Here is a 14925-nt window from a genome sequence, read left to right on the forward strand (position 1 = left end):
TCTGTGGCCAAGGTGAATCGCCTTCTATTCAAGCTCTGGTGCTCTGATCCGATTCTGGGAATCGGACGGGGCTGGTCCGATTCTGGGAATCGGACGGGATGGTCCGATTCTGGGAATCGGACGGGATGGGTTTAGTCTTACTTTGGTCATGCTTCCCTGAGTCGTACGGGGGTGGTCCGACCACTGCAATGGGTCGAGTGGCTCAAGTTTGGGACTCGGACACGTGGCCGGACTTGGTGGGCTGGTCTGATTCTAGGAATCGGATTCAACTGGTCCGATTATGGCAATCGAACGGTCCAACTCTCGCAGTCGGACAGTCCGACTCTCGCAATCGAACGGTCTGATTCTGGGAATCGGATGGACTGGTCCGACTGCGCAGTCGACGGCCCACAAGTCACGCACGGCGCCTTTAGGTTAATGCCTACTCTATCAAATCGTGCCGCACTTTCCAAATCAATGCGAGCGACAGAGGGGAACGTCTGGCATACCTCGAAGCAATGGGGCGCTCAATCGGTCAGCACTTCGCGATCTCCCGCAGCTCTCTCCCTCTCTTGCTCTCTCTCGGGCTCCCAATCTCACAGTCCTCTCAAAAAACAGGGTGTCAAATGTGGGCACCCTAGTCTGCTGTGCCCCTTGTTACCTCCCACAGTCTGTTGTGGACTCAGAGACTAATTATCTTACACCATCAGCCAGACGTCTAAATCTGCGCCCCAACTTCCTTGTCTCCAGTAACAGTAGAACCCTTCTGTTCCCTTCTTTTTCCTATCCTACCCTTAACCTATTGCAACAGAAAACAGAAACAGACATAAAGACAGATGGTCCTACTCTACATTCAGCAACAAATCAAAATACTTACTTGCTCCAAGGATTAAAACCTCCTAATCCTCCTAACTATCTCAAGCACCGGTTCATGCTGCAAACCCTACTGCCATGCTCGATACGATGCGTGTGGCACTTAAGGCTCGATTCCGTCGGTCCCGACAATGAAACCAAAATGTAGGGGAGCTACGGAGCTCTACCATGAGACCTACAGACCGCTTATTGATCAAGCGTTTCAAGCCGAGCGGCCATGGCTACCTCTCACATAGCCGACATGCAATGCCTACCTTGTGGGTGTATTGAGCTTACCTTGATGCTCGATCGAGTTCCCTCCTCTCTCTCACTCCGGTAGCTCCACGATCCTTGTAGCAAGCTCAAGCAACCTCAATCCCTCTCCGTCAAGCTCCATCCTCCATAGTTGCGCGAGACGAGAGGAGAGAAGAAGAGAAGGGAAGATGAAGAGAGAAGATGGGAAGCTTCTTCTCCACGATCCCTCACTCGAACACACTCACTCCCTCACTCCCTCAATCCCTCACTCAAATACAAGCAAGAAGGTAAGAAGCAAGAGAAGAAGAAGAAGAAGCTTTAGCCACACCTAAGAATGAACTTCTCATTCACTTTTGAACTTTATATACATGCCCTACTTTTTGGGCGGTCATCCCCACTTTTTACATGGCCGGCCATTAGCCTAGGCCCTCTTTTCCTATTTCCCACCATTCTAACTTATTCCATTCCTACTAATGCATACAATTGGCACGGGAGTGAGCCCGGTGCTCTTTTTACAAGGATTCGGGAGTGCCTTCCTATTTAATGGCGCACTTTTACTCTTTTCTTTTCTCAAGGTGACACCGTTGTTCAGATTTTCAGAGTCTGATTTCCCTCAGGGCCTTTTCCTTTCTTTGTCCTGTGCCTTCTTGGTTGTCTCCTTCTTCCATTTCTCCCGCACTTTTGCTCTATTTTTCGTTCCTCTGTGCTGCGGTAAACATAAAATACCTTAAACTTTTAAGGAATACATTTATGAATTATAAATATTGAGAAAAAAATCCCTTACTTATAAGGAGGCTATATGCACATGTGATAGTCACTCTTGGGAGAGGGCATGTAGTCTAAGTTTGACTCATACATAAAAATCATACATGGGATTTGGTTTCTTTACCAGATAGTAAACATGCATTGCCATGCAAGTGTGTGTATTAGTTGAAGTGTACCCTTGATTGGCCTAAGCCAACATATAAGGCTATATTGATTGCTTAGGATTTTAAGCAAGAGAAGGGAGCTAATTTTGATTAGATATTCTCTCGTGTGGTCAGGATGACTATCTTACGCTTCATATTGGCCATGGTTATGCAAATGGATCTAAACTTATACCAAATGGATGTTAAGATGACTTTCTTGCATGGGGACCTGCATGAGGATGTTTATCACATGTTTAATGGGTTTTGTATTGCTTATAAAAATTGTTTTTCATGAACACTAGAGAGAACCAGTCTCAACCATCTCTCTCTTCCCTTTGCCATGTGGAATCCACCCAAAACGCACACACACACACAGCGAGAGAAATAGTCTCAACCATCTCTCTCTTCCCTTTGCCACATGGAATCCACCCAAAACTGTGTGAATCAATTTAAAAGATAATATAATTATAGGTGTAAATTGTAGGTATAGATGATAGTTTGATTGAATCTTCATTTTGAAAGAGGGGTCCATTGGTCTCCTACCCTACACAGATGAATGGGGTTAGTGTGCCAGACATTCTTCCACTGGCAAAATGTCAAGTTAGCTACTAGGCACACATGACGAACTCAATTGGTTGCAGTGGCACCTTTTCAAGGGGGGTATTACACCAATACAGTGGGTGGCCACCAGCACCCAAATTTCTCTGCCCGCCACCGCCACACCTACGAATGCCATGAATTGCCTTCTTTATAAATTGTGCTTCGTATTCTCAGGGGGCATGGAGCTCTCTCTCTCTCTCTCTCTCTCTCTCTCTCTCTCTCTCTCTCTCTCTCTCTCTCTCTCTCTCTCTCTCTCTCTCTCTCTCTCTTTGTGCCTCCCAGCATCCCTTTCGTAGGCGCATAGACACTCTCCTCTCGCCATCCATTTCACAGGCAAAGGATACTCTCCTCCCGCCCACCTTCCTACTCCCCACCCAATCTAAACAATTCCTCTCCTCTCTAACTGTCCCCATAGTTGGCGTGGACACATGCTCGCTCGAATGGGTGCACGCACGCACGCACGCACACACACACACACACTTTGTGTCTCTCTCTCTTGCACCTTCTCATGGATCGTGTAGAGCAATTGCGACAACTATACTTGATTTTTTTGCTACTGGATTCTGAAGCCGCATCATCAAAGGCTTTATTTTTTGGGGCATTCATCTGGTGCTTCTTTCTTGTCCCTTGCATTGCATGGAGTGCATCTAGTGCACACAACTATTTTCGTGAGTAGTGGATTTTTCCACCTCAACACACTCATTGGTTCGACATGCAAGAAAATGTTTGGCTTCGTGAACTAGATGTCTCACAATATCCTACCAATGTTTTGCTTTGAGGTTGCCTCTACTGGAGGCATATTGCATTTTTCTTGTTAGAGGACCTTCAATCGAGGTGTGGGTTGCCATTGTGGGGCCGCCAAAGGTGCCCTCATAGGAATGGATCCTGGAGGCCTCTGATTTGTCAGAATATGAGAATGTACTCATATGAACATGTACTTAGAGAATATCTAGGAAGACAATATCTAGATATTTAGGAGAACTAGATAAGATGGATCTAGAACGTGTGGATGATACTTCACTAAGAGAACCTACCATATCCACACCTTCATTGTATATATATGTATACTCTCACCTATTCCAATGCAAGAGTGTTAGCGAGTGAGCAATACAAGTGTGTGGTTCATTCTCCATCTCCTTGTCTCATTATCTCTTTCTTTCTCTCACCATTGCTTTCACTACATGGTATCAGAGCAGACCAAGCTCCTAAGGGCCTAGGTTATTAGCTTCCAACTCTTGTCTACTCAATTAATCCTTAGATTTATTTCTTGCATGCAATCCAAATCAATTGTTTTGTGTGTTAATTAGTAGGATTTAAATCCATGTCAAGGTAAACTAACCTTATCCACATGCACCTTATCTTCATTATCTTGATCTCAGTTTATCCTATCCACCTACTTCTTGTCTATTATTATCATCTTCACCTACTCTTATCTTCTTCATTATCACCTCTTCTTAAGAGAGAGAAAGATATTTGTCCTCTTTATCATTATTGTCATCCTTATCTCATCTTATCTCCTCTCTCCACCTACCCTTTGGTCCTTTGCCATATTAAGATCTAAACCCCTTCTCTCTCACTCTCATTTGTGGCCCACCCATCCATTACCCATTAAAGTGATCTCCCACACACAATCCATTTAATTCTCACCCAACCTTATCCTCAAAGAATATTTTTTCTAGCCACACATATATTCTATCCTTTCTCAAACCAACCTCACCCTCTTCTCCTTTAGACATTGAGCTATCCATGCCATATATACTTCACTCATTTCTAGTCTAGCTCAAGCCTTTACATTACCTTCCATTTTTCTTCACTTTTATTGATCCTTATCCACAAATCTTATCTCTAATTTTATCCTCCCTTATATAGGCTACCTTATTACTTTGTGCCAATACACATATGCTTCATATAATTTCCTAGCTTGCCCTTGCCACATGTTTACTCTCACCTCTTTTGTTAAACTATGAATGTTCTCCCTTATCTAAAGTCTTTGTCACAAGGTATTCCTATCACGTCATGCAACACATATGTTCCATCCCTGTATCCTCATTAAGTCCATTGTTCACACTCTCTTGTCAACTAGTGGAATACACAGAAAACTCTTTGATGGACAACCCCAATCCTCTACCAAACAAAGGCCCCTCATATCCACATCTCTTTCATGGCTCTTCCATTTTGTACTCTCATGCTTTCAGCTCATCCATCCCAGCATGTTCTAGCTCTTATGGTCACTCTCAATACTACAATGTTTGGCATCCATGTTAGTCTCTCCTCTTGCATCATGAAATAGACTCTATCTTAGTTGGAACAATAATTGAAGAAGGGGAAACCCTTTGTACTCTACATCTTGAAGCCCAAGAAGGCATTGTTCGTGGCCTCTCCATTGAATTGTGTTCTTCAAGACTTTTTGATGGTACTTTAGTGGCAAAAATATGGCAAAACCTTGTCATTCTCTCAATTAACAACATGGATATGACTAGCATTCCTCATCAATTCTTATTGGATATTTCTACTAACCTTCAAGATCACTCCCTCATCAAGTACATTACTTCCGCTTCTCTTACATCTCTGTGTTCTATCTTATTTCCTTACATTTGTCACTCAACATCTAGACTTTATCTAAACTCTGCTTCAATCTCAAGATCACATCCTGGTCCTTATCTCACACTCTCTCTATGGGCTCAATATCCTCATATTCTAATGGTCACACACACACTCCACTTCACATGTGTTCTACTATCTCTTGAACAAATGCAATTGCACACACTCTTGGCTTCCTCCTACACATTCACGATTCTCAAAATGCTTCCAAGTGCACATAAAAATCCTATCTCCTTGAGTCTCATTTTCACATCATTATTTCTCAATGTGCAATCTTGAATCCTTATACATGATGTTATTCTACCATCACATTCCATCCACACTATTTTTATTTATGTCCCATCAAAACCAATCTATCAAATCATCATTTCTTTCTATCCTATCCTATCCTACCTTCCTCTTGCAATCATCTTGCTCTAATTGTCTACCCAAATCTCAATCATTATTTTGTGTTACATGGCAACAACCTCATCAACAATCACAAGTTCTCTCTCTTCCAATTTTCTCTCAGTATCATCATGAAATAGTCTATATATTGCCTTACCCAAATCATCGTCTACAAATTGTATCTTTTTCAAATTGGCCAACTATTTTGGCCTTTCAAAGGAGGGGAAAAGAATGGATAAAGTACAAAGAAATACTTGTGCACATTTGCACAAACTACTTTCTATAGATAAAAGAGCACGCTCACACTAAGTATGCTATTATTGAAGATGCGATACTCAATTCTTGGAGTCTTCTCAAAGACAATATGCTTGACATTGCTCATCAATCACTTGCTATTTTACACTTCTATATTCATCAATAACCTTCCCAAAGAGCATGCCACAAGCACCTTATAATCTCTATCTTACTATGGTATATGGTGACATTGGGATCATATTTCCATCTACGAATATACTCTCACCATTATTTTACTACTCAACTATCAAGCTCCAATTGGAATACAACATCTATTTATATGATGAGTCCATCTCTTATCAAGTCTATCATGAAGCAAACTTATATGGTGATCAGCTCTTCATCAAGGCATCCATCAACCAAAGCCCAAATATCTTCATCATCAACTTACATCCCTTAAATCATTGCAAGCAAAGATTAATGTATATCTTCTATAATAATAAGGACAAGGTATCATGCTATAGTCATCATTGTAATCTTACTTCTCTTGTACCCAAAATGATTGGTAGAAAGTCTTTGTATTGCAAAAGAAAATCATATTTTCTTTTGAAAAGGGAGGAAGAATATTAGAAGATATTGTTAACCTTTTCTAGAGAGGGGGAATGTTAGAATATTAAAATGTACTCATATGAACATATACTTAGAGAATATCTAAGAAGACAATATCTAGATATTTAGGAGAAGTAGATAAGATGGATCTATAACATGTGGATGATACTTCACGAAGAGAACCTACCATATCCAAACATTCATTGTATATATATGTGTACTCTCACCTATTCCAATGCAAGAGTGTAAGCAAGTGAGCAATACAAGTGCATGGTTCATTCTCCATCTCCTTGTCTCATTATCTCTCTCTTCTCTCACCATCACTTTCACTATATGATCTACATTTACAATTCGCCTTTGTGGTTCTTCTTGAGGAGGTGGAGGCTTGAATGGAGCCGCATGCATAAGTGTTTGAAAGGTGTTTCCATAAGGTAAGATTGAAAGGGGGGGATATTTGAGAGTTTGGACCAACCTCATCAGAAAAAGGCATATCCAATAACCGGGGGTTAAGCTGAGACATTTGAGTGGGAGGTCATCATTTGCTTGTGGTGTTGCGGCCATAAAGGCTGAAAATGCATGGGGGCGGATGATATTGTAGACTGTAGTGACTATCCATTTTATGCGAAAAGCTCAAGTCAAGATATGTTGCCATGGATATCTACCACACAAGTGTGCATATGTTCCAAGTTTTTTGAAAGGAAAGGACATGACTTATAGATAATAATGATTTGTTTGCAAAATCTCTCTTATAAATGTAATAACAAGTACACAATAGTTTGACAGCTTAGAGCCCATCTATTGCATCAGTGTACTAAAGCAAAGGTTAAACATGGAAAACATGGTTATGTTGCCACAGTACACATATCATACTTTAATATGAAATCTACATCCACTCATGATATGTTTCTTCTACCTCTATTGAGTACTAGTATATGTATCTCACTACTATGTACGTGTTCCTAGTTTTTTGTGCAATCCTCATTTACATGATAGACATTAGAGAAGCCCAATGCTGCCGTTTCTTCTACCTCTATTGAGTACTAGTATATGTATCTCACTACTATGTGCGTGTTCCTAGTTTTTTGTGCAATCCTCATTTACATGATAGACATTAGAGAAGCCCAATGCTGCCATATTAAAAATATCACACTTATGAAACTAAAGATAAATGTAAAGATTAAATACACAATAGCAAATCTATCTCTTATAAATATCAAGAATAAATAGTTCGAGCCCAAGGAAATACCTATGTTTATCAATTTTCAAAATTGAAGCCTAAAAATGAAAAACACTTAAAGCCCAAAGAAAGACATGTCTTGATCAAATTCCTAAATTGATTACATTCAAAATATACATAGAGCTTGACCCAGCCATGAATCAATTGTCAATAACTATATACTAGCATTTTGTTGCGCGTACAGAATGCTAGGCCACTTCAAAGCGGTGAGCAAATGTGCCATGCTATCGCGTGGTAACTTCGCTCAACAATCCACTTCTCATATTTCTCTCTCCTCTTTTTTCTCTCTGTTTCTAATTTTTTAATTTTCTCTCTCTCTCTTTCTCTCTATCTACCTTCTATTTTAGTTTATTTTTTCTTCTCTCTTGGTTCTCTCTCTCCTTTTATTCTCCCCCCTCTCTCCCCTCTTTTCCTTCTCTCACTCTCCTCTTTTTTCCTTTTTTTCTTCTCTCTCTTTTCATTCTCTTTTTAAAATTTTTTATTCTCTCTCTCTCTCTCTCTCTCTCTCTTCTTCTTTTTATTTCTTCCCCCTTCTTCTTATTATTATTCTCTCTCTCTCCCCTATATTCTCTTTTCCTTCTCTCTCTCTTAAAATTTTTTTTCTTTAAAATTTTTTATTTTTATTTTAACTTTTATATTTCCTCTCTCTGTAATTCTCTCTTCTTCTTCTTCTTCTTCTCTCTCTCTCAAAGTGTGTAAAAAACTATGTTAAAAAAACTTTAAATTAATTTTTTAAAATATTTAATTAAAAGAAAAGTTTAAAGTAAAAAATTTAATGTGAGAGGGAGAGAGAGAGAGAGAGAGGAGAAACTTTTGATTTAAAAAGAAGTTTAATTTAATTAAAGGAGAGAGAGAGAGAGAACCTAGATCATACACATGGGAGAGAGAGGGGGGAGGGGAGGAATTTAATTAAAAAAAGAAAGAGAGAGATTATAAGTGAGAAAGGGGAGAGGGTTTTAATTTTGAAAAAGGAGATTGGGAGGAGAAGCTTTAATGAAAGAAAGGGAGGGGAAAGAGAAATACTCGCGTGTTAGTATTAACAATCATACTCAAGAAAAATGAGAGATTACACGTGAGAAAGAGGGGAAGGGAAAGGAGGGGGGTTTGATTGAAAAAGAGAAGTGTGAAAAAGGGGATAAAAACTTGATGGTCTGATGTAACAGAATGTAAGAGATTTAGTGAGAATCAATTAACAATCATACTCAAGAAAAATGAGAGATTACACGTGAGAAAGAGGGGAAGGGAAGGGAAGGGGTTTTGATTGAAAAAGAGAAGTGTGAAAAAGGGGATAAAGACCTGATGGTCTGAATGTAAGAGATTTAGTGAGAATCCTGATAGGATGGTCGGACGTGTGGAAAAGGGGATAAAGACCTGATGGTCTGATGTAACAGAATGTAAGAGATTTAGTGAGAATCCTGACCGGGTGGTTGACATGTGGAAAAGGGGATAAAGACCTGATGGTTTGATGTAACATAATGTAAGAGATTTAGTGAGAATCATGACCGGATGGTCTGATGTAAAAGAATGTAGGAGATTTAGTGGGAATCGTGATCGGATGGTGTGATGTATATATTTTTCGGAGAGACAGTTCTAATGTAAAATATTTACTTAATTCAATTACCTTCGCCAAAAAAAAGAGACGTCGGGAACACAGACAAATGGAGACGTCGCCATGAATTCTGGTCCCTGGATGCGAACCTGCAGGTGGTTGTGCAGAGAGAGAGAGAGAGAGAGAGAGAGAGAGAGAGAGAGCCTTACCTTGATGACCGAGCTGATAGCGGTGCACACGAGAGGAACACAGAGAAAATGGTTCGTACGTCGATTGCAGGAGACGACGCCATGCCTACCAAGGACGAGATATATGCAAGTGGCAGCAGAAAGCAGAGGCGGACCTACAGATGAACATCGCGCTCATCACCCCACCGCGCGGAGGCCCGCGCCTCGCTCACCTGTAGAATCCTCCTCGCTGCCCTGTTAGGGTCGGATAGAAAACCACCTTGCATGCGAGATCTCGCCACGTGTAGGAGATCGGAATGATAACTAAGCTCCGTTAAACATTTGAATTTTGGACGGTTAAACACCAGTTCTCCCGGGTCCCCACAGTTTTCGCGAACGCGACAATTAAATTGAAATTCCCCTGCCACGTAGATAAAATACGAAGTCAGTTGAGCTTAAGGCCACCAGGTTCGTTATCTCCGCAGGGTCTCAAACAACTTCGTAACCTAAGAAGGTGTGGTAACAACGCACTATAAATACAACTTTATTAATCGGGCCTTCATGCGGCAAGCTGAAAGGGCGGCATGCTACAACCTATTGGGACGGCACTCCATTCTTAGCCATTTTGGCCATCCTCTCTCTTTTTTCTCTCATCGTTGCAAAGCTCCGTTCAGAGAGCTCGTCTTTGCTGAGAGGAGGTCGGCAGTCTGCTGTCCATCCTGAAGAAGAAGAAGGAGAAGAAGACGAAGAAGCTTAAAGGAAAGCAAAAAAGATGGTGTAGCAGTGGCCATCGTTTGTCGTCACATGAGCTTCCTTGGAAGTTCCTCGTTTTCCACGTCGCGGCCTGCAAAATCATCATCTCCATCATCAGTGCCAGTTCTTTCTCCCCGTGTGCTCTCACCAGAACTGGCTGCATGTGAGCTTACTGGTGCCACCGTTATACTACATGAGGACGATCAAGGATATTCGTTTAGCTGTGGTAGATACAGGCCTTTGCAAGAACCTTATGGCACTGGTTCGTGATCTTGATTAAGGATGTTCATCAAACTCTGGTAGATATAGGCATTTGGGAGAGCCTTATGGCACTCATCCGTGTCCTTGATTAAGGATATTCATTAAACTGAGAGAGCCTTATGGCGCCGATTCATGTCCTTATAAATGTAACCAGAGGACACTTTGCCCCTTGAAAGCACGGAAAATGGATGACACTTCAAGATGATGATTCTCCTCTTGGTATAGCTGTGATCCATCATACGGATGATACATAAGGAATCTGTCAAGCTACTTTGGATCCGACAATTTCTCAGCTTGCTGCACCATCAAATTTTACCAGGTTTATAGCAACGTAAAGGTGTTGCGTCTATCTACAGTGCCCTTACACATAGTTACAGGCTATGCACAGATTCACTATCAGAACTTCAGTGTTGAGTGAGACTCCATAGTGCTGAAAGAATAATAATCACATTTCATAAGACCTCAATCACGAAAAATTACTTTTATACGAGAAAACAATAGCTCCACATCCCCCAAAAACATGGCATCTCTTTCAGACGTGGGTGTGTCTGCTGCTATCAATATAGCAATTGCTGTTGCCTTTCTGGTCACATTCGCATTTCTGAGGTTACAGCCTGTAAATGATAGGGTATACTATCCTAAATGGTACATCAAACGGCTGAGGCATGACAATAATGTGGGTCACCCACGTTCTGTATCTGCTATCATCAACCTTGACTGGAAAGTTTATTTGCATTTCTTGGACTGGACAAGGGAAGCATTAAGAATGCCAGAGCCTGAGCTGATTGAGCATGCAGGATTTGATTCTGCTATATTTTTGCGTATCCATCTGCTTGGGTGAGTGCTTCCATGCTTTTTTGAAGGATGTTTTGGTAATTTCAAGCAGCTGAATTTCCAATATAAGCTTGATCAGTTTTTTAACTGATAGTCTAAGGCAAGCCCTTCCATTGTATGGTTCTTGCACTGTAAACGCACTCACAGTCTATGGGAGTCATTGGCAGTTAATTTCAAACAAGTAAATGTTTCAGAAAGATGACCAAGGAAATCTTAATTTGGGGATGTTGGCAAAAAGTCTTAAGTCTGCATGCACACTGCTGGAGTAACCAAATTATGTGGTGCACACAGGAGCCTAATGGGAGTTATCACAACTTTGTGATTGTCTCAAGGCCATCAATCCTTGATTGACTATTCCCAAGATTCTCTTTATGAAATGCCAAAAGCTCTATTCATTTGGTGTTATGCAAGCTTTGCATGCATAAGTGAAACACAATCTGACTGCAAACAATTGTGTATCACTTCTCCATACACAAGTGATACACAATGCATAGCAACTGCAGACGATTCATCAGGGTAATAGTGTCCTCCAAGTTAAGAGAGCCACTAATGTATGGGAATTAGGGGACTTGATTACTTGTATGCTTAGCACCTATTGTTAGAAAAATTGACCAGAGGAAGATCTTGTTTCCATTGTGAGATGAATGTGCATGAAGTGACCGTTGTAGTTTTACCATCTGATTGAGGAACTTTTGAGTCCCTCTCACTGACTGTCGCATGAAATTTCACCCAATTGATAGTACTCTTTCTCAAGAAACTATGGGGCTTGCTTCTTTCCTGCAACTATGGTGTCAGACAACATATGAAGAGGGAAGTAGTACTGCAACTCGGTGGAATTTTAATCCCACTGAATCCATTTCACACAGAACTTAAGAAGAGAATATCTGGATAATAGAAGATAGAGGAAGGCAATTTTAAGGCAGACTTGCAGGAAAGAGAGAACTTTGGTAGGCCGATATAGATGGCAGGTAGGTGTACACCAAAATGTGAACAGTGAAATGAGAGGAATCAGGATCTAGTCAAGATTGTCATGGCCAGCTCTATCTCCAACAAAATGTTTTCTTCCTTAGAAGGCACGTCACAATTCCAGATCCTAAGAAAGAGCTCCAGGTGGCTAAGCATGCAGCAAACAACCTCCTGACAACTTCTGGAAGAAATCTGCTGTAAAGCAATCAACCCAGAACGGATGAATCTGTTTTAGAATGCTTGCCTAGTGGAAACAAAGCTTGGAAAATCCTCCCCTGTTGAAAAACAATGCTGAGAAATAGTTTTGAACTAAAATAACAAAACTGGTACAGTATGGAAATGAGACATTGTTGGTGATGTTACATATGGTTGTAGATAACCAAGGCAATTTTGACTGGTGATGTAGGACTGCGACGATGATGGCTACTCTGGCTCTAGGATCAATCACCTCAGCCTCCTAAATAGTAGCTTTAGGCCCTGCAATCTGCTTTGTAGCTTCTTCCATTCCTAGCTTTCCTACCAAGCAGTAACATCCTCCTTGTGATATTCTCCTCTCTGATCAGCTGCTGCCAATCAGAGACCATGTATTGGTCATTATCTCCCTTTGTATAGCATGGCCTAAGCCAAAGTTGTAGCCATTCTACTGGGAAATAATGTATCTTTTTTGTGTGGATCACATCATTAGCCAACCTTGGCTTCTATTCTATTGCTTTGCTTTATGAATTTCATGCATTGAAAAATTTGTGGCCACAAAATTGTAGCCATACTGCTTGGAACCGCTAGTATATCTTCCTTTGCATAGCACAGCCGAAGCTGACTTTGGGTCCTATTATTATTTTTGGAGAAAATAAAATTCTACTAATAATGCTGCCCTTGAGGCAAAGTACTTGGTACAAGGAACTTTGTAAAGAATAGCTAAGTACATCACAAATACAATGGTTGTGTGAACAACCAATCAGGTAGGCTTTGCTAGAGGCAGTGTGGAAAAAAGTGCCCGAGTCCCAAGTCTGAAAGAAGGTCTCTCTTCTCTTCCTCATCCTCTTAAAGCCGCCCTGCATCCTCTTCTATCTCCTGCGGAGAGAGTGAATGATCTCAATCCAAATCCTTGATAGAGTCTCCACAGTGGGTACATCTTGGAGGTTTTTAGCATGACTGCACCTCACAGTCCAAATATACTGAGCTATGATATTGGCAATCAACTCCCATCTATGACCGTGTCCTTGGGTCCACTATGTGTGTGAGTAATCTAGAGTAGGAATCTTACTCAGATTCTATCCAATGATGAGGAAAGAAAGGCTCCCCTAAACATCCTTATAGCCACATGTTGGGCCTCTATCCGTGACCCAAGCTATAGCCCCTTGGTCGATACCATGTTCTTTGCTGTGCTATGGAATATCATCTCGAGGGCTCTTCTCCATACCTCGTGAGCTCTAGGGTAGTTCCATAGGTAGTGTCTCTGTCATATCCAAGCCAAGTGCCAATTGTGAAGCTCTTGTGAGTTAAAGGCCACAGAAAGAGAGAGAACTTCCTAGGCCTAAATTTGTCATGTAGTCTCCTCCAAAAATAAGAGAAGAATTGGTCCGAGATGCCCTTGTTAATACCAATAAGAGGTGACAATTGGCTGTGCTTTGATCCTACTTATTAGAACCCTCCTCTCTAGCATAGTAGTGTAGCCAAAGAAGGTCACTTCACATGGCCTATCAAGAAATGGATACCTCCATACCCACTCTCCTTGATCCCATTGTAATCTCTAAAGAGGCCTCCTCTAACATCCATCTATTGGGTTGGTGGTTGGGTCTGGGTTGATATACCACTTTCTATCACAATGTATCACTACATTCATTCTATGTTTGGAGCACCCAATTAATGCGGTCTTATCAAAGACCTCTTATTGGAGGTGGCTATCGTCCTCAACCATAAAACTAAATCTCCTATCTTTGCTAGTTGCAATGATTACTAGAAGGATGGTTCCTCTAGAGAAGAGACCGGCCTAGGTTTGAGAAGTGCCTATATCTGTCTGCCAATTTGGTGGAACTCCCTTCATCATAGCCTCAATCATAGCTTGAGACATTGTAGCCTTTGCTTCCGAATCTCTTGCAGTAGCTCCTAAAATGCAAACCGGTCCCCAATTGACAACAATCTATAAAGAGATTTTCTCCTAGGATAAGTATGTCCTTTGTCCACGAGTGTTGCCCAACTCTAAGCTCAAATAGTGACAGAAGAGGCTACCTTCTCTTCTCTTCGGCTGTAGTTGGTGGTAACTCCCTCACTTGGAAGAGGACCCCTAACAATATTCTTGGCCAATAAGACTTTGCTTTGGCTATTTGGGTCTATGCTCCCCATTCCTCCTCTAGATCTAGGCTATGATGACATCCTAAGCCACCTTCACTCTAGCTAGGCTCCCATCTTCTCGACCAAATAAAGTTCTTGATAAGCTTCACCTAGCTGATGCATGACTTGGAGAATGCCCAAAAGGAAGTAATGTACCACATGGTCACAAGAAGAACCTAGTTAATGACTAGTATTGTGAAGCAGTAGGGGAGGGTGTATCCAAGCCGATCCTGGAAAGTAGCCGATTGACGAACTTGGTCAATATGTCTGCAAAATTATCATTGGAAGGTACAAACTCTAGGTGAATAGTGCCCAACTCAACCTACTCTTTGGTGAAGTGAAAGTGTACTCCAATGTGTCTTGTCCATTGGATGATGATGGGATTACTAGCTAGTGTAATTG

General features: G+C 41.3%; 1 protein-coding gene and 1 long non-coding RNA gene across 2 annotated transcripts in view; one reads left to right on the forward strand and one right to left on the reverse strand.

Moving 5' to 3' along the window:
- Nucleotides 1-1413: 1413 nt before the first annotated feature.
- LOC148039741 (uncharacterized) lies at nt 1414-9748 on the reverse strand. Its single transcript, XR_015688360.1, has 2 exons — nt 9421-9748; nt 1414-1792 (listed from the first exon to the last, which is right to left on the reverse strand). It is a non-coding gene; the product is annotated as an uncharacterized LOC148039741 (long non-coding RNA).
- Nucleotides 9749-9868: 120 nt separating this feature from the next.
- LOC148039742 (hyperosmolality-gated Ca2+ permeable channel 1.5-like) overlaps nt 9869-14925 on the forward strand; it is a 78083-nt gene continuing 73026 nt past the window's right edge. The window contains exon 1 of the mRNA XM_087693585.1: nt 9869-11229. Within this exon, the coding sequence (XP_087549711.1) occupies nt 10913-11229 (317 nt within the window). The 5' untranslated portion in view covers nt 9869-10912. The remainder of the gene's footprint in view (nt 11230-14925) is intronic.

Source organism: Lygodium microphyllum, chromosome 2 (genome assembly GCF_053477565.2).
Source record: "Lygodium microphyllum isolate KBCC chromosome 2, Lygodium_microphyllum_v1.1.10, whole genome shotgun sequence".
In the NCBI taxonomy this organism is placed as follows: domain Eukaryota; kingdom Viridiplantae; phylum Streptophyta; class Polypodiopsida; order Schizaeales; family Lygodiaceae; genus Lygodium; species Lygodium microphyllum.